General features: G+C 42.7%; 1 protein-coding gene across 1 annotated transcript in view; it reads left to right on the top strand.

Annotated features, from left to right (window-relative positions):
* The window catches only part of LOC308703076 (stonustoxin subunit beta-like), a 271,258-nt gene that overhangs the window by 32,584 nt on the left and 210,684 nt on the right, over positions 1-27,990 (top strand). The window contains exons 2-3 of the mRNA XM_081386344.1: positions 26,290-26,402; positions 26,514-26,589. Of these exons, the coding sequence (XP_081242470.1) occupies positions 26,313-26,402; positions 26,514-26,589 (166 nt within the window). The 5' untranslated portion in view covers positions 26,290-26,312. The remainder of the gene's footprint in view (positions 1-26,289; positions 26,403-26,513; positions 26,590-27,990) is intronic.

A 27,990-nucleotide genomic window follows, 5' to 3' on the forward strand; every position in this document is an offset into this window, starting at 1 on the left:
GGCTGCTACATCAACGAGGCTTTGCAAGAGCAGACGTTAATTTGATTGTTGCCTATTCAGACGATAGCTCTGTGGTCAACGCATCAATATGAACCTCGCGGAGCTTCAAGCGATCTGAGATCGAATCTCAGTGTAGCCGACAGCGTTTATGTTTTACCGTTCTTGATGCTTTGTTTAATTATCAATTGTACAGTACAAATTTGCTACATTCCATTTGAGCCGCTGCAAAGACGACACATCTGATGAAGGAAGACTGTCAGCCGATTGCAGCAGAAAATGAAGATGATGAAGCTCGTCTTTAATCTGCTAAATTATTGTTCTGTGAATCAATCACGAAATTGAGTGACAGTGATACCTGGCCATAGCAACGGAAGACATTTTTCAAAACAGATCAAACAAATCAGAAAAAGAATTTCAATTGATTTCACACACACACACACACACCAAAAAAAAAAAAAAAAATGCAAGAGAACACTAAAATTAGTTACGTTTGAAACCCCATTGCACATTTCAAGGTTTAAATAAAGTGTCGGGACAGTTTATTTAAAACAGGGTTGCATCGAGTTTAAAGTTTATTCCCTTTTGCGATGCAAAATAAGAAACACATCTCATTCTTGCGACATTTTACATGTGTAGGCTATTACCAACGAAATTGCAGCTAAGTTAAAAAATTTAAACAGTACAAAACGAAAATAATTCAAAGCAACATAAATTAAGAACAGGCGTTTTTCTTTCCCTCTCTCTCGCACTGGATCTCCTTTTAGTAAGTTTCTTTTGTCTCCCTTACTGCGCGCGCGGGTCTTTCTCGAAATTAAACATTTCAGGGTAAAAACACACCATACAGCTGATAATACTGTACATGTCGCTGCGTGTCATCCACACAAATCACAAAAGAAAAAACTGTAACAAATTGCCTTTGTTGCTTCAAAGATACAGCATGCCTTGCTGAATTCACCTAAAACGAGGTTGATCGCGAATTATATCAGCTAAATTGAAATTGTGTGTGGAAAACCTTTAAATACAATAAATAAAACTACTATACTAATCATTTAATAAGATATATACTTTTGGAGATGTTGATATTTATCCTTAAAATAATTTTGCCTTTACCTGCTCATCAGGCTGGCTATCCGACACTCTCCATATGAAAGACGGAACATTAACACCTATTCGGGTTGGTCCTGCACCCCCACGATAAAGCAAGCAACTGCCTTCTCCAACCCCCACAGGCTCTGAGTTTGAGACTGACTTAAAACAAAGAGTTTGGAATTCACACTTAAATCGCTATTCTAGACATTAGCAGTTTTGAACGATGTAGGGTGCTCTACTCTTATCTGTATGACCGAAAAACTACAGAGTAGCCTATTAAGTTATTTGAGCTGTTATGAGTAAAATAATACAAATGAACGCGCCGCCGCGTTTGTCGAACACTAATTCAACATGCCAGAATAAAACCCGACTTCAGAACAATGCATAGCGCCACTTGTCGTGGTGTGCCAAAACACTAGACATGTGCCGGTATTCGGTAATGCGATAAATCGCGGTAATGAATATGCACGATATTGTTATCGTGGGCACTTCAAAATACGTGAAAAATAATAGATCAGAATTTATATTTATAGAACGCGCATTAGCTTATTTTCCATCAACCGCTTAAACAAACACCTGCATATATGCTGCGCGAAACACGTGCGCATCCCCACATGAAGCGCTGTGTGCATGCGGCGCAGTGTGCACTCTAGTCTAATGTAAACAATCCTCACATGGAGAAGCGCTGTGTGCATGTGGCCCAGTGCGCACTCTAGTCTAATGTAAACAATCCTCACATGGAGAAGAAGCATGGCGGAAGGAGGAACGCTGCTGTCGATTTATCCCCCTTCTAAAAGCAGGGCTGCCCCAACTCTACGCATTCAGCGTGAGACTCACGCAATCTACACTTTTCACACGCTCTCGCGCCACACATCCATTTTCTCACGCAGAGAAAAATCACGGAGCAAAGAGGACACTGACACCGACAGACAAGACAGAGCAGGTTACTTTTGATATGAAAAGAATTCTCAGCTCTCAGGTTCTGTCCATTTTATTACGAAATTCAGACAATAAATACCGTTTTGGTGCTTGTAAATGTGACGTGACCGATTGCTGTAGTGCCTCAGTTCAAGTAAACCGATCCTCTGTTACTTTTTATTTAAAGATACAGTACAGCTTACCGAAAGGTATATATGCCTCATACATAAAATCGATCAATCAGTGTTTTTCAACCACGGAAAGAGGTCAATAAAACTGCAGGTGAACAATTATGTCACAGAACGTTACATTTACCTTAGGAAAGCCATTTAATGACCAAACACGTTAGTTGACTAGAAAAAATAGCTATAGAGAGGAGTATTATGCTAAATATGTGCACTATATTACATTTGTATTATATTTTTACTTGTGTCATAATTTATTATAATGAAAACCAAATTGTATTTAATTTAATTTGTTCATTTTTAACCTTTAATAATTATAGCAATTCAAATATCGTGATAATACCGTATACCGTGATAAAAGCTCAATCAATTAATCGCAGCATGAAAATTTGATACCGGCACATGCCTACAAAACACTTAATTATAAACTTCAAAATTTCATTCAAAAAAATCTCAAAACGATTTGTGACATTTTGAAAAGCCGTGCATGCATTACGGCCACTGGAACCATGAACGCAACAGAATACTGGTTCTGATTTTATTGTTTGTCGTTTAAACGTGCCTGTTGCATATCTTTATTTTATATATTTAATATGGTCTATTGAATTAGCATTGATATATATATAATTTTCTTTCTTTTTTTTACAGAACTGCTTTTGAAATTACGATTGGAATTATTATAGGCTACAGATGTAAAGTTATTGTATAATATTTGTTCCTTAGTGTAAAATGGAAATGCATGGTAATTTTATTTTATAAATATAAGCAAAAAAACTATGGTGTAACAGAGTTTTAGAACTAGACAAATCTCTCTGCATCAATAATAGGCTATAAAATGCATTAATAGGCTAATATAAAAATTACAGTAGTTCAAGTTGGTTCGGGATTTGAAACCGTGTCATCTAAATGATCGGAACGCAAGTTCTACCACTCGATCATGACTTTACTCGATGCAAAATGACCAAACGTTCCAATGTGCGTTCGCTCACACGAGCGGGAAACGCTCTTCATTCGTCTCATTCCTCAATAGAATAGAACAAATAATCAGCTTCATTGCACATAATTTACTTTTGTTTGTTATTTTTGGTATTACATTTGTTTTTGTGGGGTTTTTTTTGTGTGTGTGTGTGTTTTATCGAACTGCTCCCCGGGGAATAGGCTTGTTGCCCACCGACATCTAGGCCTACAATATGAAATACAGGTTATATTGTTATCGTCTCTGTTTTTAACTTGTTATTCTATTTTTCTGGCCTTATAAACATTTTCTATTCTGTTTACCATAGTTGTAGTATTTCATCCTTACTGTAAATTGACATTAACTCCACTTAAGGCAATTGAAAAAAAATGCAGCAATTGCTGCTGTTTTGCACAATATCCCTTTGCGCCATCTGGCGGTCATTTCGCGAATTACTTTGAAATGCGACTGGTTTATTTTTACCGCGGTAGTTTTGCCGCGGTGGCTGGCGCGGCGGTAATAGGCATTCTGGTTGAGGACCAACTGTATATCTCTAGTATCTGTAGTACTTCTACAGTAGACAACTGGCTACGAGTTTGACGGCATCTAGTCCCTTTAATCTTTATACTCCTGCACTGCGTCTACAGTCGACAACTGGCTTTGAGTTTCCAATCCCTAACTTGCAGTGCAGAAATGACTAGACAAGACTCCAGACAATGCCTCTGAATATGCTTTGGCTGGTGGATCTCAGACAATTTTCAGAGAGAATCCCACCAGTAAAAATAATACAACAGTTTTTAATGAAATAGGACCATGGCGTAAATGACATGATACATTTCATAATTTCCCTACAATTTGATTGGTACTTGATTGGCTCAATGTCAATCACAGTGTTGCAGGCGTTTCTTCCCATTAGAGAGTTACACTACCATTAAGATGAAAAAACTAATTCTAATGAACCAAGAGCCAGAGAAAATATTAAAAACTCAACCTGTCACATTCAGTATATATGTGGCACTTTGGCTGTCAAGTATTTAAGACAACACCAATCTTGGCACTAAATATAGACTATGGAAATTTAGGCCGGGGACCCACAGGTACATCGAATGCACCAGACACACAGACACGCTGCGCCAGGTATCAGACAACTTTGGAATGTTTAATACAATTTATTCAAAAACACAATCGAATAAAATACAGACTTGGTCTCTTTAATATACAAATTAGAGGTGGGCATAGATAATTTTTTTTAATCTAGATTAATCTAGATTAATTTTGAAATTTATCTAGATTAATCTAGATTAAAATGGCTCATTTGAATTCTGCCGAAGGCATTCAGAATATGTGTGCTACCCAAATAATGACTATAAAAGTAAGTCTTTGAGAACGGGTTTCTCAAGCCAGGTGGCGCATTAGACCAGGGGCTCATCTCCTGTTTCCAAAATGCATCACAAACTGATTAAGAAAGCTGTTCTACTCATAGACTGTAAAGGTTACTACTGTACTGTTACCGTCCGTAGGCAACATTAGGTAGGCCTATGTTATTATCAACTACTATAGGCTATCAATTAGGGATGGGCGATATGGCCTAAAATCTATATTGTGATATACATTGCAGCCTCTTGCGATAACGATTATAATAAAACCATTTCAGAACAGGTTACACAGACCCTGCTAAACAACTGCTAAATGTATTTTTTTTTTTTGTAAAGGGTGTATGTAGTTTTGTGAACATATATTGTGCAAAACTGTAAGTATACAACATAATTTTGCAGATAAATAAAATGTAAGTACACTAGCTGCAGAGACTTAAGTAGGTCTAATGTTTATTATGGCTTGGAGCTTATGAAACCCCAAATTTAAAATTAGAATATTGTCTAACTGATGTCTTTTCAGTTAAAAAGAAACACAACAACGATTCTTAAAATCGGGCGCAGACAGAGATTATGTGCTACACCACTAAGATATATTGGGAATAATACGCGCGCGCTGGTATTCAGTGATATGTTTCGTTTTGAATTTGAGGTGGCAGAACGGATTAGTCGCGTGTTAACTTACCGAACTGTTACCTCACACACTCTGTCTATATAGTTTGCTGCTGCTCGTTGCACCGATCTTTTTCACCAGCTTTCACTTTCAGCCGTGTTTACTTAAGATGACGACGAATATGCGTTTCAGCCGGGTGTTCCTCGCGGCCGCGGGTAGATTGCGTCATCATAGCTTGTGTAGTATTAGCCAGCTCCCAACGCAACTTGGAGAATAGATTAACGGCGATATTTTTTTTATCGCGCGATAACAGTCTCGCGTTAACGCCTATAACGGCCCACCACTGATACAAATAGATATATAAATACATTAATCATATAAAATTTGACACAAACACACACACACACATAATACCACTTCAGAACTGGGGGATTCATCTAGCCTATCTAGTTAACACGGCGACCAAGCGTGCTACCTCACACCACAGCACCTGTTGTGAACACTGCAGACCAACAGCCGGACAACCAACACACAGAGGACTCTGGCTAATACTGGCACCCCAATTCTTAAGGGAAAAGAAAACAATATAAGACACAAACAAACTCCTATAAAGTTTCCAAATAATCAGTCAATGAATGTTTATCACGTGCTGCCAGAAGGAATTCGGTCATCACACAATGATGGCGCTGGCTCACTAGCGGGCGCCCATTACCAGTCACCAGCACATCAACGCCCTTTCAAGTGTAGTCGCAGATTCACATTTATATAAAAAAAAACATTTGTCAAGACACGTAAGAGAACAAACAAAAAAAAAACAAGAAAAAAAAAAGATCAATAAACAAAAATAGCAAACACATTCACAAAAGAATCCACAAAAATGCTGACAAACACATAGATATTCGCCGCTGTACCCTACCACAAGTCCCATGGACAATAAATACCTTAAAATAATAAATTTAAATGCGTCACCTCGGGTCACCACCATCGTCTTTATGAACCTCTTTGTTAAAATGAAATAGTCATATAGCTAGACATACAAAGCCACAGTAAATGCGTAGTTTCAGTTAGAAGCAAAAGATTGATCGAAGAGACCGATCCATATATCCTAAAAGTGTCGTATAAAGTCTAGCAGTGCCCCACAAAGCCTGCTGCAACACCTCCTGGCCCCCGTATCCCTATTAAAAAGTTAAGAAAATATAGTTTGTTGACCCAAATATTAAACCAGCATAACACACCTGCGGATGGTGACTAACTCTGCCAAACGCATTCGAGGTCGTGCAAGTTACTCTCGTGCAGCTAAGAATTCACTCAACGTGTCTGTAGTACGTCTCAGCCACACTGTAAATGAAACAAGTCTCAAGTCTAAATAAACAGTTTACATTTCCACCATTAGCTTCTACCTCCTGAATGTACACATGGCGCACTGGAATTGATGTCACTTCCAGAATCTCCAAATGGACGCGCTTAGTTAGATGTCAGTCTCATCTCCTTTTATCTCCTTTCATCTCCAGTCTCATCTCCTTTTCATCTCCTGCGGAACGTCCTGGTTGCATATGCAACCCACCGTTCCTTGAAGGAGGGAACGGAGGTCGTAGTCGACATCAACTGAAATGGGATCAGGCTAGGGAGCCAATCATCTTCGAGTATCTTTAGAACGAGCCAATGCACATTTGTGTGCGAGATCTGCATCTCACTCCTTCAGGGAACGGTGGGTTGCATATACGCAACCAGGACATTCCCTTTCCGTCGAGAACATCAGACATAGTCGACGTCGATTGAAATGGGATCCCCCATTGAAAACACCACTAAAGCTGCCACCTTGCAGTGCCTAGACAAAAGCCTCCTGATCCTCCTGACATCTTTAGCGGGAATAGGACAGGGCTTAGGCCAGGAAGTCACTGCTGTTCAACAAGACCCGCTCAGTTTAGACTTGGATAACACTGGGAAAGCGTACCCTGTCTAAGGAAGGAAGGGTACCATACGGAAGCCACATCTTGCCCGTAGGGAGGTAACATGTGGAGGATACACATATAGGCTGGGCGCATTGACAGGCATAGGGAGCCGTACCGTGGAAGAATACACATATGGGATCACCGTAGGGATCACAACATATGGACCCAGCCTAACACAGGTTCCACTAATGCTTACGAGTGGTAGGCCTAGCACCGGACGCTCCGCCACGTCCAATGTCGAAGGAGTGTGGAGGAATTCAACAGGGTTCGGTTAAAGGGAACTCAACTGGAGCAGAAATGGCACAGCCATTATCCAGTCCATAGGACGAGAATGGCGCTGCAAGCACATGGGAAGCAACCGGCTCATCACGTAGGCTATATAATCTAGTGAACGTATTATGTGTCACCTAGCCTGCAGCTCTACAGACATCTGTCAGCGAGGCACCCTGCGCCAATGCCCAGGAAACGGCTGCACTCCTTGTGGAGTGAGCTCGCAGACCGGGGGGACAGGGTTTACCTTTGGATTCATACGCCAAGATAATGGCATCCACCATCCAGTGGGCCAACCTCTGCTTGGAGACAGTCTTTCCCTTCTGCTGGCCTTCGTAACAGATGAAGAGCTGATCTGAGGTCCTGAGGGTTTGCGTTCTGTCCACACATAACTGCAAGGAACAGACAGGACAGAGAAAAGCCAGGGCTGGGTCTGCCTCCTCCGGGGGCAGCGCTTGCAGGTTCACCACCTGGTCCCAAAAGGGAGTGGTAGGAACATTGGGCACATATCCAGGCCAGGGTCTCAGGACAATGTGAGAGTTGGCTGGCCCGAATTCCAAATGCATGCAGGTCCCCTACCCTCTTAATGTAGGCCAAAACAAGCAGGAGGACTGTCTTTTGAGACAGAATTTTTAACTCTGCTGCCCGCAGTCGCTCAAAGGGAGGTCTCTGCAGTGCGGTTAGCACCAGAGATAAGTCCCAAGAGGGTATAGAGGTGGATTTAATCTCCTTGCTCCCCTCAGGGAGGGAACCTAGGAGCTATGTTGTCTGGGGCTATATGCCCCTGGTAGGGTCTCCCAAGGCAAACAGGTCCTAGGCGACGGGTCAGACTAAGAGCGGTTCAAAAACCCCTATGATGACAAAAAAAAACGAGGGCCGTGACGTCGCCCGGTATGGCGCAGCCGGGGCCCCACCCAGGAGCCAGGCCCGGGGTTGGGGCTCGTATGCGAGCGCCTGGTGGTCGGGCCTCCCCCCATGGGGTCCGGCCGGGCTCAGCCCGAAGGAGCGACATGGGGCCACCCTCCCGTGGACCCACCACCTGCAGGAGGGACCGTAAGGGGCCGGTGCTAAGTGGATCGGGCGGCAGTCGAAGGCGGGGGCCTAGACAACCCGATCCCTGGATGCGGAATCTAGCTCTAGGGACATGGAATGTCACCTCTCTGGCGGGGAAGGAGCCTGAGATTGTGCGTGAGGTTCAGAGATTCCGACTAGAGATAGTTGGGATCACCTCTACGCACGGCTTGGGCTCTGGAACCACACTCCTCGAGAGAGGATGGACTCTTCACCACTCTGGAGTTGCCCATGGTGAGAGGCGGCGGGCTGGTGTGGGTTTGCTTATAGCCCCCCAGCTCAGCCGTCATGTGTTGGAGTTCACCCCGGTGAACGAGAGGGTCGCTTCCCTACGCCTTCGGGTCGGGGATAGGTCTCTCACTGTCATTTGTGCTTACGGGCCGAACGGCAGTGCAGAGTACCCGGCCTTCTTGGAGTCTCTGGGAGGGGTGCTGGAAAGTGCTCCAACTGGGGACTCCGTCGTTCTACTGGGGGACTTCAACGCCCACGTGGGCAGCGACAGTGACACCTGGAGGGGCGTGATTGGGAGGAACGGCCCCCCTGATCTGAACCCGAGTGGTGTTCTGTTATTGGACTTCTGTGCTAGTTACAGCTTCTCCATAACGAACACCATGTTCAAGCATAAGGGTGTCCATCAGTGCACATGGCACCAGGACACCCTATGCCGGAGGTCGATGATCGACTTTGTGGTCGTTTCATCCGACCTCCGGCCGTATGTCTTGGACACTCGGGTGAAGAGAGGGGCGGAGCTGTCAACTGATCACCACCTGGTGGTGAGTTGGATCCGATGGCGGGGGAGGAAGCTGGACAGACTCGGCAGACCCAAACGTACTGTGAGGGTCTGTTGGGAACGTTTGGCCGAATCTCCTGTCAGAGAGATCTTCAACTCCCACCTCCGGCAGAGCTTCGACCAGATCCCGAGGGAGTCTGGAGATATTGAGTCCGAGTGGACCATGTTCTCCACCTCCATTGTCAACGCGGCCACTCAAAGCTGTGGCCGTAAGGTCTCCGGTGCCTGTCGAGGCGGCAATCCCCGAACCCGGTGGTGGACACCGGAAGTAAGGGATGCCGTCAAGCTGAAGAAGGAGTCCTATCGGGCCTGGCTGGCTTGTGGGACTCCTGAGGCAGCTGATGGGTACCGACGGGCCAAGCGGACTGCAGCCCGGGTGGTTGTGGAGGCAAAAACTCGGGCCTGGGAGGAGTTCGGTGAGGCCATGGAGAAGGACTATCGGTCGGCCTCGAAGAGATTCTGGCAAACCGTCCGGCGCCTCAGGAGGGGGAAGCAGTGCCCTACCAACGCTGTTTACAGTGGAGGTGGGCAGCTGTTGACCTCGACTGGGCATATCACCGGACGGTGGAAGGAATACTTTAAGGATCTCCTCAATCCCGCCGTCACGTCTTCCATTGAGGAAGCAGAGGCTGAGGGCTCGGAGGCAGACTCGTCCATCACCCAAGCTGAAGTCACCGAGGTAGTCAAGAAACTCCTCGGTGGCAAGGCACCGGGGGTGGATGAGATCCACCCTGAGTACCTCAAGTCTCTGGATGTTGTGGGGCTGTCTTGGCTGACACGCCTCTGCAACATCGCGTGGCGGTCGGGGACAGTGCCTTTGGACTGGCAGACCGGGGTGGTGGTCCCTCTTTTCAAGAAGGGGGATCGGAGGGTGTGCTCCAACTATAGGGGGATCACACTTCTCAGCCTCCCTGGGAAAGTCTATGCCAGGGTACTAGAGAGGAGAATCCGGCCGATAGTAGAACCTCGGATTCAGGAGGAACAGTGTGGTTTTCGTCCCGGTCGTGGAACACTGGACCAGCTCTATACCCTCTACAGGGTGCTGGAGGGCTCATGGGAGTTTGCCCAACCAATCCACATGTGCTTTGTGGATTTGGAGAAGGCATTCGACTGTGTCCCTCGCGGCGGCCTGTGGAGGATGCTCCGGGAGTATGGGGTCCGGGGCCCTTTGCTAAGGGCTATCTGGTCCCTGTACGACCGGAGCAGGAGCTTGGTTCGTATTGCCAGCAGTAAGTCAGACTTGTTCCCGGATCGTGTTGGACTCCGGCAGGGCTGCCCTTTGTCACCGGTTCTGTTCATAATTTTTATGGACAGAATTTCTAGGCGCAGCCAGGGGCCGGAGGGGGTCAGGTTTGGGGACCACACGATTTCATCTCTGCTCTTTGCGGATGATGTTGTCGTGTTGGCCTCATCAAGCCAGGACCTCCAGCATGCACTGGGACGGTTTGCAGCCGAGTGTGAAGTGGCTGGGATGAAGATCAGCACCTCCAAATCCGAGGCCATGGTTCTCAGTCGGAAAAGGGTGGTTTGCCCGCTTCAGGTTGGTGGAGAGCTCCTCCCTCAAATGGAGGAGTTCAAGTATCTTGGGGTCTTGTTCACGAGTGAGGGAAGGATGGAACAGGAGATTGACAGGCGGATCGGTGCAGCTTCTGCAGTACTGCGGTCCCTGTACCGGTCTGTCGTGGTGAAGAAGGAGCTGAGCCGTAAGGCAAAGCTCTCGATTTACCAGTCAATCTACGTTCCTACTCTCACCTATGGTCATGAGCTGTGGGTCATGACCGAAAGGACAAGATCCCGGATACAAGCGGCCGAAATGAGCTTTCTCCGCAGGGTGGCTGGGCGATCCCTTAGAGATAGGGTGAGAAGCTCGGTCATTCGGGAGGAGCTCAGAGTAGAGCCGCTGCTCCTCCACATCGAGAGGGGTCAGTTGAGGTGGCTCGGGCATCTTTTCCGGATGCCTCCTGGACGCCTTCCCGGGAAGGTGTTCCGGGCATGTCCCACCGGGAGGAGACCCCGGGGAAGACCTAGGACACGCTGGAGAGACTATGTCTCCCGGCTGGCCTGGGAACGCCTCTGTGTCCCCCCGGAAGAGCTGGAGGAAGTGTCTAGGGAGAGGGAAGTCTGGGCATCCCTGCTTAGACTGCTGCCCCCGCGACCCGGCCCCAGATAAGCGGTAGAAGATGGATGGATGGATGGATGGATGGCTCCCCTCAGGAACCTGACGATCAGATCGTGCCTTCCCACAGATCTTCCATTCAATGCATCGTGATGTGCGGCAATAGAGGCAACTTACACTTTGATGGTCAAGGGAGACTGCCCTTGCTCCAACCCATCTTGCAGGAAAAGAAAGCACAGAACTGATCGAAGATCTTCGGGGTCTTCGGGGCGAGAAGAACACCACTCAATGAACAGGTTCCACTTCAGGGCGTAAGCATGCCTTGTAGAGGGTGCTCTCGCAAAAGTGATGGTGTCTACGACTGACTGTGGTAGATCACCTAGAACCTCCGTGTCACATCCATGGACCAGACATGGATTTTCCAGAAGTCTGGACGCAGGTGCCATACGGAGCCCCGTCCCTGAGAGAGGAGGTCCTCCCTCAGAGGAATGGGCCAGGGAGGGGCTGTCGAGAGGAGCACTAGTTCAGGGAACCAGGTCCGGTTGGGCCAATAAGGGGCAAATAGCAAGACCTGCTCCTCTTCCTCCCTGACTTTGCACAGTAGCTGTGCAATAAGGCTCACTGGGGGAAACGCATACTTGCTGAGGCCCCGGGGCCAGCTGTGGGCAGGCGCATCCATGTCGAGGGTCCCCTTGGTCCGGGAATAAAACAACTGGCAATGGGACGAGTCCGGAGTTTCAGTGGAACCACTGTTCTGCTCTTGACTGACTTCAGGCAGTTCAGCACCGACTGGAAACACGTTCCTCTGTGAGGCATGCCATCTGTTGGACCGAGTCCAGCTCCATACCCGAAAAAAGAGATCCTCTGCACGGGGGTGAATTTCTCTTTTCCCAGTTGAACTGAAGACCCAACTGGCTGACATGCTGGAGCAGCAAATCCCTGTGTAATAGCTGTTCCCGAGACTGCGCTAGTATCAGCCAGTCGTCGAGATAGTTGAGGATGCGAACCCCACGCTCTCCCATGAGGCACTCGCTGGTTAGGGAAAATAAATTTCCAAAGCCCTGACCTGAGGTCTAAGCTTGGATGTGCACTGGCCATCGAACAACTGGCCGCTTCAAACACAAACAAAAGAATGGACCAACATAATGTCCAGAGAGATGTATAAAAATACAAAAATGAGGGCTAAATCGCCATGGGTTACGCCAATGTGGGCTTGATGCAAGAAAAATGAAGGGTAGGTTTAGAGAAGAAGTGAGAAGGGCATAAATACGAGATACAAACGTCTGTTTGGACGAAGGGAGACATTTAAACATTTAAACAGACCAATTGTGTAAATTGTGAGAAAAAATATATTCGGCTCTGCTACATCACCACACACTCAATGATGGCAGCCATTTTGTGTTTTACAGTCTGCATCATTCAGGGACATCTCGCGATGCGCTTCGAACCTGACCATAGCTCTCATCAGGCGATTTTGAATGATTACTGTCTCTTTTCCCTTCAGCTTTATAGCTTTCAAAGGAGCGTGGCCCCTCCCACTGTCACCAAACACTTTCAGCATAATATAATGCGTCATAAATCATTTTTTTACTATCAAACTCTTTGTGTTAGGGCTAAAGACCCTAACCCTAACAATGCGGTTAGGGCTAATGACCGCATCCAGAAACTCACTAGCAGAATGTCATATTGAAAAAGACGCAAATGTCTTGTGAGAACAGCAGTTGAGAGCTTAAAAGCTTGCATTCACCACTGCACTTGCACTGTAAACACCAACACCGGGAGAGACTTCCAGTAGAAGCACCGACACACTCGCTTGTTGTATAACAACACTCTTCAGAAGACCTAAACATGAAGCTCGGCTCCAAAGCGAAAGGCAAGTGGCGCGTGCATCTACTTCCGTATTTATACCCGCGCCATGGGGCGGAGTGTGAGATGCAGATCTCGCACACCAATGTGATCCCATTTCAGTTGACGTCGATTATGTCTGACGTTCTTGACTGAAAGGTAACTTAGTATGTCCGCCCCTTATACAGCCATAATGGTAGATCGCATCACCATATATATTTTAAAATTTAAAGGTCCCGTTGCATGCGATTCCATGTTTCAAAGTTTAGTTAGTGTGTAATGTTGTTGTTAGAGTATAAATAATATCTGTAAAATTATAACGCTCAAAGTTCAATGCCAAGCGAGATATTTTATTTAACAGAAGTTGACTACAAAAAACGGCTCGATTGGACTACACCCCTCTACTTCCTTCATTAGTGACATATGAAGATCCGTGTTTAGACTACCTCCGCCCACAGGAACACAGGCGTATTGATGGCGAAATGTCAACAGACGGTTGATGTTTATCTATAAACGGATACCGCAAAAGTTTAATTCGAGGTTGTTAGTTTGCTCTGTCCATTTCACCACGGACTGTTTTTGTAACCTGGGATAATATCAAGCAGGCTTCTCTCAGCGTCTCATACTGACGAAGGGGGCAATTTCAACTATATTCCAGCAAGTGGTAAGTAGTGATTTAATATGGAAGTAGCGATCAACTTAACATCGTTTCTCTTAGTAGGATGAAAATAATCTTACTTAAACTGTGATTAATATACAGAAAGCGATCAAAGAACAATCCCTTTCCAATCGTCCAAGCTGTCAATCAACCACACAGTGCGAGTTTATCTGGACACTTGCCAAAACTCGTTATGAAATAAATGACGCTGTTACACTGCACAACGAAGCTCTTACTGTATTTATATGCCTCATGTTTGCATTGGTGAAATCATTAGTGAGTGCAGAAACTGCGTTGCAATGATAAGATCTTTTTTCACGCGATCAACAGGCTGTCATCTGCTCAATGCTCACTGCAATTTTTTATGTGATTGAAATAGATCTAAATACTTAAAAAACTTCTCACGATTCGTTAATCCAGATAGCTGTAATAGTAAAAACGTATGATAGCTGTAATAGTAAAAGTTTTCCAGATAGTTCCACATGTAATGCCATATATTTCCTATGCAAGCATGTCAGCCAATCACAGCAGTGGGCGTTTACACTGAAGTCTCACAGCAGACATGCCCCTTCAAACAGAGTGTTCAAACCAGGGAATGAAATCAGGCTAGGAAATATGCCTTTTATTTCTAAATTATAACAATTTTTGATCTAAAAAACATACTAACATTATAAGGGCACCCCTGGAAACATGATAAAATAATAAAAATAATCCATGGAATGGGACCTTTAAAAGGAAACACCAGTACTTTGTTTAGGCTTGGTTTGTAGGGAATTACAAACCTGCGCACATATATTCAAACGCATATAACTATAGAACCAATTCTTAAAGGGATAGTTCACTTTGAAATTAATTTTTGATATGTTTTAGCTTACCTCAAGGGCATCCAAGATGTAGGTGTCTTTGTTTCCGCATTAGTTTCAATTTTGATATTTTTAGGTCAAACCGTTCTTGTCTGTCAGTCATATAATGCAGGTCGATGGTCACTGGCTCAAAACACAAGCACAGAGTCCAAATTAAAACAATTCCCCATCGTCCAAATGAAACAATTCCCCATCATAAGTACACATTGATGGCCTAAGACACGAAACGAGCGGTTTTTGTGAGAAAACGAACAGTATTTATATCGTTGTTATCTCTTGAAAACAGCACACATCCAAATGATCTGATGGCGCGGGCGGGTATAGATATACATAGATGTCGCCTTGGCTACGGTTTCGTTCCAATGAACTGCAGTAGCCAATGCGACATCTATGTATATATCTATACCCGCCCGCGCCGTCAGATCATTTGGAAGTGTGCTGTTTTCAAGAGATAACAACGATATAAATACTGTTCGTTTTCCCACAAAAACCGCTTGTTTCGTGTCTTAGGCCATCAATGTGTACTTATGATGGGGAATTGTTTCATTTGGACGATGGGGAATTGTTTTAATTTGGACTCTGTGCTTGTGTTTTGAGCCAGTGACCATCGACCTGCATTATATGACTGACAGACAAGAACGGTTTGACCTAAAAATATCAAAATTGAAACTACTGCGGAAACAAAGACACCTACATCTTGGATGCCCTTGAGGTAAGCTAAAACATATCAAAAATTAATTTCAAAGTGAACTATCCCTTTAATGTGCATGTAAACGCCATCAGCGTTTCTCACAGGTTCGCGTTTAAACACCGGGGAACATGAAATTTGGTGGGCATGTAGCCCCACTAGACTTTTACGGAAAATTTTCGTTTGGTCCCCGGGGGCCACTCCCCCCCCGCGCTGGGCCCCCCCAAACCCCAAAAATGCAGTTTTTCCTAAATAACTACCTGAACCGTGGCACCGAGGATGAAGAAATTTTTATGGTATGGTGGTCTACTAGACTTTTACAGAAAAATTTCGTTTGGTCCCCGGGGGCCACTCCCCCCCCGCGCTGGGTCCCCTGTGAATTTTTCGTCAACGATACCAGGGACACCGAAACACCGGGGAACATGAAATTTGGTGGGCATGTAGCCCCACTATAGATTTTACGGAATAATTTCGTTTGGTCCCCAGGGGCCACTCCCCCCCCGCGCTGGGTCCCCTGTGAATTTTTCGTCAACGATACCAGGGACACCGAAACACTGGGGAACATGAAATTTGGTGGGCATGTAGCCCCACTAGACTTTTACAGAAAAATTTCGTTTGGTCCCCGGGGGCCACTCCCCCCCCACGCTGGGCCCCCCCAAACCCAAAAAATGCAGTTTTTCCTAAATAACTACCTGAACCGTGGCACCGAGGATGAAAAAATGTTATGGTATGTTGGTCTACTAGACTTTTACAGAAAAATTTAGTTTGGTCCCCGGGGGCCACTCCCCCCCCGCGCTGGGCCCCCTGTGAATTTTTCGTCAACGATACCAGGGACACCGAAACACCGGGGAACATGAAATTTGGTGGGCATGTAGCCCCACTAGACTTTTACGGAAAAATTTCGTTTGGTCCACGGTGGCCACTCCCCCCCCCGTGCTGGGCCCCCTGTGAATTTTTCGTCAACGATACCAGGGACACCGAAACACCGGGGAACATGAAATTTGGTGGGCATGTAGCCCCACTAGACTTTTACGGAAAAATTTCGTTTGGTCCCCGGGGGCCACTCCCCCCCCACGCTGGGCCCCCCCAAACTCAAAAAATGTTTTTCCTAAATAACTACCTGAACCGTGGCACCGAGGATGAAGAAATTTGCAAAGTATGTTGGTCTTAAGGGCCCACATCAACCTAGCCCATAATCGATTGTCAAAGTTTTTTAGTTTTTTTTCCGTCAATCTACTGAATTTTCCGTCAACAATACCAGGGACACCGAAACACCGGGGAACATGAAATTTGGTGGGCATGTAGCCCCACTAGACTTTTACGGAAAAATTTCATTTGGTTTCCCGGGGACCACTCCCCCCCCCCCCCCGCGCTGGGCCCCCCCAAACCCAAAAAATGCAGTTTTTCCTAAATAACTACTTGAACCGTGGAACCGAGGATGAAGAAATTTTTATGGTATGTTGGTCTTAAGGGCCCACATCAACCTAGCCCATAATCACTCATTTGTGATTTGCGCCCCTCCCATAAAAAATTAAAATGCAATATTATTCTGCTTTAATCGCCCCTATCTTCAGTGGAGATGTTCAGAACTGTACCATATTTCATGTGTATGATTAACTTGACATCCTCTGTGGGTATGCTAAGTTTCGTAGAATTTCATCCATGGGGGGGTATAAAATAAATTCATTTATGTGCACATTTAGTGACTGTACACTCATCGGCCTGTAGATGGTGCTGTTGAGTGAAGGGTTGCTGGTTTAGGATGATACTGTCACACACACACATGCAGGAATACAAACAAACGCAAGCATGCACACACACTGACATCCACAGGCACAGACACACACCCATACACACACATACAAATCCACATGCACAGACACACACACAAACACACACGCGCACACACATGTACGCACGCACACATACACGCACAGACACACACAGACACAGACACACACATACACAAACACACACACATACACACAGACACAGACATGCACATACTACTACTTTTTTTAGGTATCAGCCATATACCCGATTTACCAATACCCAATGTGTTATGCTTGGGCAGTATACTAATGACGTGGGTGGGACATGTTTCATGCCATGTTAGATCACATCCTGAGAGTCTACGCTTTCAGAAAATATATAGTTTATATAGTTGAATCAGTTTTCTCTTCATGGTACAGACCAAAATGTATTATGTGTACACTTTCTTCACCTAAATCCATAACATCCCATTAATTTCAATGGGACATTTACTTATGTGTTCTACTAGGCACAGTGGGAATGAGTTTAATTTTGTTAACATTGTTTTTTTAAACTCTGGGACCAGGGCTACAAGATAAAACCACTTTTTTGGGGAAAAAATGTTTTTTTATTTCAGTAAAACACAACAAACCCATGCCAAAGTCATATAACTGACTTTTACCATCAACAGGCACCTCAACCGTTTGGTAGAGGTTTGTATAAATTGAATGGGAGGGTCCTTTGAAAAAAAACAAACACAGATTTTTCATACTTAGTATGTATAAGTATATATACTATTTTGATCCCGTGAGGGAAATTTGGTCTCTGCATTTATCCCAATCCGTGAATTAGTGAAACACACTCAGCACACAGTGAACACACAGTGAGGTGAAGCACACACTAATCTCGGCGCAGTGTTACTGTTAACCACTGTTATGGATGTGACATTTTCACATTATGGATGTTAAGTGTCTAAACTAATGACTTTTGATATAAAACTTAAATAGTAATGGCAAATAATTACAAAACTCTAAATTATCCATGATCCACAGGAATACTCCAGACAGTCTTTTAAAATATACAACTTATATACATAAACACGCAATACAGCCAAATTGCTCCACGTCATTTATTTTTGTGGAAAGCCAGTGCAGGCCTGAGCGGCGGTCATATTTTGTACCGCCATGCGGTACATCTAGTTTAATAACAAATGATCGTTGTGACGGAAGCGAATCAATCAAAACTAACTTTAGCTGGAAAATAACTTTATTAAAGAACCGCTATAAAGCCAAAACATTCTCTGTTACCTTAAATTATACGTTTATCTCTGTAAAGCTGATTTGAAACAATCTACATTGTTAAAAGCGCTATATAAATGAAGATGACTTGACTTGACTGATTTGACTTGTTATGTGTATGCTAGGTCAAAGATATGTGTTTTTAGTCTAGCTTTGAACTGACAGAGTGTGTCTGTTGTAGTTTTGATTTCTATTTTAGTGTTTCTGTTATCGTTTTCCCCTGTCTTCTGTTGATTTTGGTTTAGTCCTGTTTTTCCCGGTCTGTTTAGTTCATCATCAGTAGTTCAGTTCTGTCACCTGTGTTTAGTTAATTACTCTTTGTTCATCATCACCGTCACCTGTCATCACTCGTTATCATCTGTGTATTTAAGTTCCTGTCTTTCACCTTTCAGTTGTCGGTCAATGTTTATGCTTACGTTAGGTTAGGTTTGTTTAATGTTAAGGTTATCTTTGTCTGAGCACACGCTCCCTGTTTTTGTTTGTATCTGTGAATATTGAGAATTAAAAGCTTGGAATTAATCTCCTTCGTGTTCATCTCCTACTTCATCCACCCTGAAACCTAACAGATTGACTGACCCAAAAAAGAAGAAAGAGGATGGGGAGATTGATTGCGGGGTTTTTCTGCCCCAGAGCTCGTAAGCTGGTGTCGTAAGCTGGTGCCGTAAAAGTCTAGTGGGGCTACATGCCCACCAAATTTCATGTTCCCCGGTGTTTCGGTGTCCCTGGTATCGTTGACGAAAAATTCATAGGGGGCCCAGCGCGGGGGGGGGGAGTGGCCCCCGGGGACCAAACGAAATTTTTCTGTAAAAGTCTAGTAGACCAACATACCATAAAATTTGTTCATCCTCGGTGCCACGGTTCAGGTAGTTATTTAGGAAAAACTGCATTTTTTGGGTTTGGGGGGGCCCAGCGTGGGGGGGGAGTGGCCCCCAGGGACCAAACGAAATTTTTCCGTAAAAGTCTAGTGGGGCTACATGTCCACCAAATTTCATGTTCCCCGGTGTTTCGGTGTCCCTGGTATCGTTGACGAAAAATTCACGGGGGGCCCAGCGCGGGGGGGGAGTGTTACAACTTATATACATAAACACGCAATACAGCCAAATTGCTCCACGTCATTTATTTTTGTGGAAAGCCAGTGCAGGCCTGAGCGGCGGTCATATTTTGTACCGCCATGCGGTACATCTAGTTTAATAACAAATGATCGTTGTGACGGAAGCGAATCAATCAAAACTAACTTTAGCTGGAAAATAACTTTATTAAAGAACCGCTATAAAGCCAAAACATTCTCTGTTACCTTAAATTATACGTTTATCTCTGTAAAGCTGCTTTGAAACAATCTACATTGTTAAAAGCGCTATATAAATGAAGATGACTTGACTTGACTGACTTGACTTGTTATGTGTATGCTAGGTCAAAGATATGTGTTTTTAGTCTAGCTTTGAACTGACAGAGTGTGTATGTTGTAGTTTTGATTTCTATTTTAGTGTTTCTGTTATCGTTTTCCCCTGTCTTCTGTTGATTTTGGTTTAGTCCTGTTTTTCCCGGTCTGTTTAGTTCATCATCAGTAGTTCAGTTCTGTCACCTGTGTTTAGTTAATTAGTCTTTGTTCATCATCACCGTCACCTGTCATCACTCGTTATCATCTGTGTATTTAAGTTCCTGTCTTTCACCTTTCAGTTGTCGGTCAATGTTTATGCTTACGTTAGGTTTGTTTAATGTTAAGGTTATCTTTGTCTGAGCACACGCTCCCTGTTTTTGTTTGTATCTGTGAATATTGAGAATTAAAACCTTGGAATTAATCTCCTTCGTGTTCATCTCCTACTTCATCCACCCTGAAACCTAACAGTGTCTGCTTCTCGGACAATGTTAGGAAGACTGTTCCAAACTTTTGGTGCTAAAAAGGAAACAGATCTACCTAGGATTCAAGTAGTTTGATGAGGGTTGGTTTGTAAAGGACTACACGCCTGCGTACATATATATTCAAACGCGCATACCTATAGACTAAACGTAATACACGTGTACGCCATCAGCGTTCTCAAAGGTTTGTGTTTTTAAAGTTTGTGCAAAGCAATAAAAATTGCTTTGAACTGACCAACTGAAAAAGGAGTGAACTGACTAATAACTATATTGTAAAGTTTGCAGATGACACAGTCATATTAGGTTTAATGGACACCACTGAAACATCTTACGGCCCGGTACTACCATATTTTTTAAACTGGTGCAAAGAAGCTTTTTTAGACTTATATGTTACAAAGACAAAGGACATGTGCATTGATTTTAGACGTCACTATCCAACTCCTGAAAAGACGATTATAGATGGAAAAGAGGTTGAATTTGTTGAGTCGTACAAGTATCTGGGAATCATCGTTGATGACAAGTTGACCTTTGAACTAAACACAGACATGCTGAGTAAGAAAAGTCAGCAACGTCTCTTCTGTCTGAAAAAGCTAGCTAAGTTTCAAGTGGACAGATCCCTGATGACATTGTTTTATAAATCTTTTATTGAGTCCATTTTTACTTTTTCATGTATTTGCTGGTATGCTTCTCTTAGTTTCCAACGGAAAAACACATTAGCAATGGTAAATAAAGTTAGCAGCAAAATCATCTGGATTCAGCAGATAAAACTAACTGAACTGTACAATAGACATGTACTTAAAAAGGCTGAATCCATCATGTCTGATAGTTCTCACCCCCTGCATGCAGAATTTACAATGCTGCCTTCTGGTTCCTGCTTTAGTCAGCTATAAATGTTTGTGGTGTTCATTGATCCATTTGTCTGATCTTGTATTTTATTTTCAATGATGTTGCTGCTTTGTTGTCATGTACTGTATGTTAATTTCTTTGCTACTGCAGCTAAATTAATCGCCCCTCTGGGACAAATAAAGGTCTTGAACTTGAACTTGAACAAAGAGAACTTAAGGGTTTTCTGTTAGAACGGTGTCGTGTTAGCGGCCCCTATGTTAATAACTAATGATCGTTGTGACGGAAGTGAATCAATCAAACTAACTTTAGCTGGACAATAAATTTATTCTAGAGCTGCTATAAAGCCAAAACAATCTCTGTTACAATCTCTGAAGGTGCGGAGGCACCAATTGTATCTGTTCCCGTTCTTATCGTTCTTCTTCTTCTTCCGCTCTGGGAGTCTATGGCAGCCCATAGAACCGATTGCGGGAAAGTTGTAATGGTTTGACATTCTGATAGAGGACAGTCCCAACATTAAGTGCACAATTTTAGTGTGTCTAAGTCATTCCCTCTAGCGCCACCACCTGTCCAAAGTTTCACTCATATTTACGCTAAAACCTTTTGAACTGTAAGGCCAATCACCAAAATTCTTTCTGAGATTTCTGAGCTCATGACGATTCGATTGCACCCTATGACGTCATTTTCCATCATAAAAATATGGGCGCCATTTAGAATTTTTCGAAAAACCTACTTTTTCGAACTCGTCCTAGACGATTTGTCCGATTTGCACGAAAATTGAACCAGATCATCTTCAGGCAGTGCTGACAAAAAATTATGGAATTCAAATTGATTCGTCAAACCGTTTTCGATAAACGTTTGAACAAATTTTACGTAGCGCTTGCAAAAACAGACGTAAGGCTGTATCTCCGCAAAAGTTTATCGTATTCAGACCAATCTTGGTAGATGTCATCACAAGCATGACCTGAGGCTACATGCTGTGTTTTGGCACAGCACCACCTACTGGTCCAGAGATATGAAAAATGGCTATTTTTGCATATAACTTCTGAACAGTTTGTCAAAAAATCATAAAATTGGTCTCGTTAGATTCAGGGCAACATGCCGAGTCGACTGATATCCAGTTGTATCATATCGGCCATTTTGACTGTCGGACATTTTGAATTTTGTGCTAAAATGCTGTATTTTAACCCTCTGGAGTCTGAGGGTTTTTTGGGGTCCTTGAGATGTTCTGACATGCCCTGACATTTGTGCTTTTTTCAGTTGCTTAAAAACATATTAATGGCAAAGGTGTAAATTCACTCTATTTAGCACAAACAGGGCTACCATAATATGTGAACAACTTGCATGTACATGTTTGTATTTTTGATAGAATAATGTTTATGCATGGTTTTTTAAAAAACAAAAAACTAAAGTTTCTGAAATAAGGCCATAAAACACATTCTAAATATATGTAAATAAGACTTTTGACTAATGGATGTCGTTGCCTAGAATTTTTTCTTCAAAATTATGTGAAAATCATCCTGCCTAATCATTCACATAACACAATACATTGATTTAAATCTTGTAAAACACTTTTTGTTTGGAAAGGCCATATGCGGGTGGGCGTGATTCACACCTGAGGAGTCAATGGGGCCCGCATAATGAGGCTGCATACGTAATGAGCCTTTCATTCAGATGTGTGACTGAGCCACAAGAATGCAAGGACAATATATAACTGGTTTGTTGTTTTTTCCACAAATTTTGCTTGCAAATTGTACAATATCCAAGGTAAACATTTCTAGTAATTGTGCAGTTAATTGTTCTCATACTGTATTTTCAGATTTGGAATATATTCTCTTCCCAAATGTGTCACTAATAAAGCATAATAAAATTATTTAAAGATAAGGCTTATAATGACCTTTTAAGATTTTGTTTACATCTATTTATATATATATATATATATATATATATATATTTTTTTTTTTTTTTTTTTTTTTTAAGGTTATACAATTACAACAACATTTAAAATTGTAACAATATTTCCAGTGTAATCTTTCTTTGTATTCGCGATTCATATTAAAACAGCATTTTTGCCAGCTGTAGTAGCTCCACAACAGCACGCATCTTTGCGTTCATTCATTCCGATTAGAACAAAGCAAACAGAACTGACCTAATTCCTCAGCGGGATCCGTTTGCTCCTCGAAATGATACTTCCAGAACTTCTGAGGTAAATTTTTGCAGGATTATTATCAAGACAGTATTATTCCTCACAGCATCGTAAAGTACATAAGTCTGAAAGTGAACTCGCGGTGTGTGTTATCCAGCTGATGTGGGCGTTTCACAGGTTTGTTTGGATCGGCTCACATTTGCGTTTGAATAGCGCGTGCTCTCCGTGGGCGGAGCACATTAAAACTTAATTAGCTGAGATGAGAACGACTGACATCTCTCTCTTTGCATACATATTACATAAACTGTGAATATTTGTTTTTAAAAAAAATATCTTCGTTTAAAAGAAGAGAATTCAAGCTTCATGCCTGTATGTCTGAATGCCTGTTTGACTGAGTATTCGCTGAGTTATGGTTCATTTTTGGACGCGTTTCAGAATGGACTACACTGACAGAGAGGAGGCAAAACTCGCTTCGTGTTTATTTTTCTTTATTTGGCAAAAAGCACAACACTTTGTTTTTATTGTGAGTATACACAAAAATAATACACATTTAACAGGATCGATTGATGTATGAAACTCCAATGGAAAATCAAAGTCAACAGAGTATTTTTGAGTTTCTTTTACACTGCTAAAAAAAAAGCGAGCTGGTATCGCCGGCGATACCGCCGACCTCTGGGGGTTAAGAACGCATTAACGGATTGTTACGAAACTTGGTATGGGTCATCAGCACGATGCCCTGAAGGAGCCTAAAAAGTTTCGAAACAGTGCCACTTAGTGGTTAATTTTTTTTTTCAAATGCTTATAACTTTAAGTGTGGTCGACTTATTTTCACAAGACTCATCTCATTAGACTCTTGAATCCTTGCCGAGTCCAACGATACCAAACATGCTAGGTTTCACCTTACGGTTTGTGTAGCGTTGTGATTTAGCGCTTAAAAAACATTTGGCTATATCTTCGAAACCGCTTGTCCAATCGAGACGAAACCACGGTCAGAAGTTTGGAAACATAGGTTCGATAGCTAAATGCCAAATCCCTAATGCGAAAATATTGATGTTTAGGGGTAGTAAATTCCAATCAAAGTCATGTGTCAGTCATTTTTTACGTGTTTTTTCATATAAATGTCTATAACTCTGTCTCTGTTTTTATATAAATGTCTATAAATGTCTAAGATGTTTGCACCAAAATCGACACATATATGTATGGGCTCACTCTGAGGACACATACAAAAAATTGTGGGACTGAGTCTCTTGGTGGCGCTATAATAGAACAAAACATGAAATTCCCATTGACTTCAATACAGTTTTGTGAAATAAAATGCTATTCTTAACAAATGCATTGGTGTAATATTACAAAACTCAGAACGTGCCATCAGCACCATCGTCTGAAGTTACCCAAAATATTTCGAGACAGTGCCACCTAGTGGTCAAAAGTTATAACAAAATTTCCAAAAAGGCAAATAACTTTTGAATACATCTGGCTATTGAAATGCCACTGGTCTTAATAGATTACCTGGGTCAAGCCGAGAACATAGATACCAAGTTTTCCTTATTTGGCCAAACTTCCTGTCCGCCATCTTGATTTACAGTCAAAACCTACTTTTTCGAACTCATCCTAAATCGTTTGTCCGATTTTCACCAAAATCAAATCGTATCATCTCCAGACTGTGCCGAATAAAAGTTATGGATTTCGTGTCGATAGACAAAACCGTTTTTGTATAGCACAGCAGCAAAGTTGAGGCATGATGCTAATAGCACTAATTAAGGCTTTATTTCTGCAATGCCTTGACATATTGACACCAAACTTTGTATGTGTCATTGTCACTTCACTCTGACCACATCACATCAGTTTTGTAACTGCGCCACCTATTGGTCGAAAGTGATAATCCATTAAATCATTTTTATTTACTGTTTCTATGATTTTTCAGGCATTTTGCCTAAAATCCTCTTTAAATGTCTTTAATTGCTCATTGTTGCAGTTGGGCTGACACTTTTTAGACATGTTGGCATGTCTTGTCATCTGATTGTGCTTGGCCCCGATAATTGCTGCTTGCAGCTATATTTTCCTATTATCACTGTAAAGCTGCTTTGAAACAATCTATATTGTTAAAAGCGCTATATAATTGAAGGTGACTTGATTCGACCACTGTAATGTACTGCTTTAGCAAGGTTCTGTGAAAAAGTGTCAGCTTTAATTTTACTTTAAAGGGGGGGTGAAATACTATTTTCTGCATACTGAGTTTTTTACACTGTTAAAGAGTTGGATTCCCATGCTAAACATGGACAAAGTTTCAAAAATTAAGTTGTACGCTTGATGGAGTATTTCTGTGCCAAAAATACTCCTTCCGGTTTGTCACAAGTTTCGGAAAGTTTTTTTCGAGTATGGGCATGTGTGACGTCAGATGGGGCGGAATTTCCTTATATGGGGCACTTCTCCCGGAAGGGCACGCGCGCACCCATAGACCAGAGCGGGAGAGCAAAACCATCAAAGCGCTGTGCTCGCTGCAGTCACAGGACTGTTTGTTCCCTGCATTTCGATGATGATTGTTTTATAAACAAGGCCAGTTCGACGCCGGATTTGCAGATCATCTAATGCTTAAGGATGGAGCAGTCCCAACGATAAAGGTTAACGGTCGTGTGTTGGAACTGTGAGTAAAACTGCTTCAAATGTCCGTGTGTTGTTAGCTATCGGCGCATAAGCACCGCCCACACGGCACGCCTCAAGCCGCTCGTTTTTTTCCGGAAAAACTCGGAACAGCCTATCTTTCTTTTATAAATATAATAAAACTAAAGACTGTTTGGAGATATGAAGGATGCAATACTAGGTACTAATAGGTACTCAAGATTAACATGAGATTGACTGGAAATGAGTGTTTCACCCCCCCCCCCCCCTTTAATACTGCACGGTGATTTGCTAAAACGGTGACAGGGAAAACGAAACAGAATAGGACAATGAAACTAAACAAGACAAGGTTGTGACAGGCATCTCCTTCACATTGACATTCAAACAGGTCTCCTGGTTGACGATTCCAAGATGGCGGCACTTTTGATGTACCTGAAGAGTCTGAGCTACATCTACTGTACATATCTATGGTTGGCAACCCTAGTTGCGGTGAATGCACAGGTAAGTGCACTCCCTCAGACAAAATGTGGATGTGTAACCAGATGTATTTCATGAGATTAAGGATACAAAATGTTTAGAAAATGATTTTATGAACCATTCCTTAAAAAATAGGAAGTGTTACAACCCAAAGCAGATGAGCTTCAGATTTTAAATGAAGACACCAGAGGACTTTTCTTAGCAGACCAAGGTAACAAAAAATCTCTAGGTAAGATTGAAATGTTGTTACAAAATGTGAATGTGCAATAATCAACAATATCACAGGGACAAAATCAAAATAAAGGTGTCTCTGGTTCCTTTCTGGGCCCTTTGGGAAATGGAACCACATTAGAACAAGAGGGGAAATGTAAATAAATCAAATAAATGAAAGAATAGACAAGTGAATAGCTGACAGCTATTATTATCAAAGTAAAATAAAATAAAACAAAAAGGGCTTAAGCAAGTTATCAAAACAGCAGGAATTATCTGGAATTGGGAATAATCAAAAGCACTAGTGACTGACCTTTTGATTTGCTTGGACCAACAATCCCTAGTGGGTCACAGCTGCTGTGTGTTCAAGACCACACTGTGTGTGTGTCCCTTCAAAAGTTCAGTCAACATGCTGATGAAAATTCTCCTTACTATAAGAATTCTTATTTAGCTACGCAGTTTACATGTAATTAAATTTAGATTTAATTGACAAGGTAACTGCAAATTTAGCCGACAGCACTCAGCAAGGACTACTCCTAAACTAGTGACGGTGAAATTCAGCTGAGAAAAATTTAAAGTAAGGAAGGAGAAAGTGAAAAATCAGAACCCTAACTGGGGTTAAAGGAAAAGTATTTTAGATCACTTTGCACAGCGCACAGCACAAGCTGTAGTTAACCCTCTGGGGCCTAAGGTGTTTTTGGGGTCCTTGAGATGTTCTGACATGCCCTGACATTTGTGCTTTTTTCAGTTGCTTATAAACATATGAATGGCAAAGGTGTAATTACACTCTATTTAGGCTACCATAATATGCGAGCAACATGTATGTACATGTTTGTATTTTTGAGAGAATAATGTTTATGCATGGTTATTGAAAAAACTAAAACTAAAAGTTTCTGAAATAAGGCCACAGAACACGTACTAATTATGTCAGAGCAAAGAATGCAAAAGAAGTGCTGCTTCAGGGTGTAAAATCTCTGTGCTTTTTGGTTGTATGGGATACTTAAAATCTAATAACTTAGGAACTCCAAGGCACTCGAAGTAAGTAGAAAAAAGTTAAAAAGCAAATATAATACAGTATATAAAAAGCCTTTATTTCATTCATGGCTTAAACATTAAAATTGGTGACCACCTAAGTTCCTAAGTTATTACATACTAAATATGTGTCCACAAGACTTCTGAATAATGCACTTTGTCGCCTAGAGTTTGAAAATCATCCTGCCTAATCATTCACATAAAACAATACATTGTTTTAAATTTTGTAAGACACTTTTTGTTTGGAAAGGCAATATGCGAGTGGGCGTGATTCACACCTGAGAAGACAACGACCCGCATAATGAGCCTGCATACATAATGAGACTTTCATTCAGGTGTGTGACTGAGCCACAAGAAAGAATGCAAGGAC

This window comes from Scardinius erythrophthalmus (assembly GCF_964197995.2).
Source record: "Scardinius erythrophthalmus genome assembly, chromosome: 15".
Classification (NCBI taxonomy): domain Eukaryota; kingdom Metazoa; phylum Chordata; class Actinopteri; order Cypriniformes; family Leuciscidae; genus Scardinius; species Scardinius erythrophthalmus.